The following is a 1223-nucleotide window of genomic DNA, read 5'->3' as shown; positions in this document are numbered from 1 at the left end:
AGAGCTATGGTCATCGTGGAGAAGCTGTTGTCCAAAAGAACTACGAGATGATAGATGAGGCTCTTGATGCGATCACTGAGATCAAGGTTCCTGCTGACTGGAAGAATCTTTCGGATAGTATGCTCCGCTTTGAGCAAAACTACCATGACGCTCTTGGTAACTTGGCTAAGGAGAAGAGTGCTATTAATAAACCAAGTTTCACTGAGAATATCCAGGCTCCAGTTGCTCTGCAACGCGGGGATGATATTCCCGTTAGTGCTTTTGCCAACGACGAACTTGTCGGTGGTAAGGTTCCTCTTGGAACCGCCAAGGTCGAGAAGCGTGGCGTTGCCTTGATGATCCCCATCGTTGATATGGACAAGTGCACTCAATGCAATATTTGCTCTATGTCGTGCCCTCACGCTTGCATCAGACCCTTCTTGTTGTCCCAAGCTGAGGATGATGCCAAGCCGAGTACCTTTGATAGTCGTAAAGCCAAGGGTGGTGCCGAGGTTGCCGGTCTTCACTACAGGATCCAGGTCTCGCCCTTGGATTGCACTGGTTGTGAGACCTGTGTTAACGCATGCCCCTATGATGCTTTAAGAATGGAGCATTTGGCTGATTTCGAGGATATCGAAAAGCCAAACTGGGAGTATGCTGTAAGTCTCCCCGATCGATCTTCAAGGTTTGATAAAACCACCCTTAAGGGAAGTCAGTTCTACCAGCCTTTATTAGAGTTCCATGGTGCTTGTGCTGGCTGTGGTGAAACTCCCTATGTTCGCCTTCTCACTCAAATGTTCGGTGACCGCATGGTGATTGCTAATGCTACCGGTTGCTCCAGTATCTGGGGTGCTCCTTACGGTCCCACTCCTTTCACTACGAGATACGATGGGACTGGTCCCGCCTGGGCAAACAGTCTTTTCGAAGACGCTGCAGAATATGGTATGGGTATGGCTGTGACCACCTCTGTCCGTCGTAAGGCGCTCAAGGCTCGTGTACAGGAACTTCTTCTCGAAGGAAAGGATAGTCCGCTCTCGCCTGAGTTGTACACTCAGTTGAACGAGTGGGTTGAGAACTTCAGGAATCCTTCTGTGTGCGCCGCTCTTTCCAAGTCTCTCCCGCCTCTTCTCAAGGCTGAGGCCAGTAAGGATCCTGCTATTCAGGAGATTCTTGATGTGTCCGATTTGATTCCTAAGATCTCTAACTGGATCATCGGTGGTGATGGTTGGGGTTATGATATCGGT

The 1223-nt window shown here is 49.6% G+C and overlaps 1 protein-coding gene across 1 annotated transcript; it reads left to right on the top strand.

Moving 5' to 3' along the window:
- Positions 1 to 47: 47 nt before the first annotated feature.
- Pmar_PMAR027580 (hypothetical protein) lies at positions 48 to 1209 on the top strand (the record flags this gene model as incomplete). The annotated part of the gene is made up of 1 exon (XM_002781220.1): positions 48 to 1209. A coding segment is annotated over one exon (1162 nt), but the record flags the coding sequence as incomplete, so codon positions are not given.
- Between the last annotated feature and the right edge of the window lie 14 nt (positions 1210 to 1223).

This window comes from Perkinsus marinus, assembly GCF_000006405.1.
Source record: "Perkinsus marinus ATCC 50983 genomic scaffold scf_1104296943330, whole genome shotgun sequence".
NCBI lineage: Eukaryota > Perkinsozoa > Perkinsida > Perkinsidae > Perkinsus > Perkinsus marinus.
The sequence above is the reverse complement of the archived record's forward strand: the minus strand, read 5'-3'. Positions and strand labels throughout refer to the sequence as shown.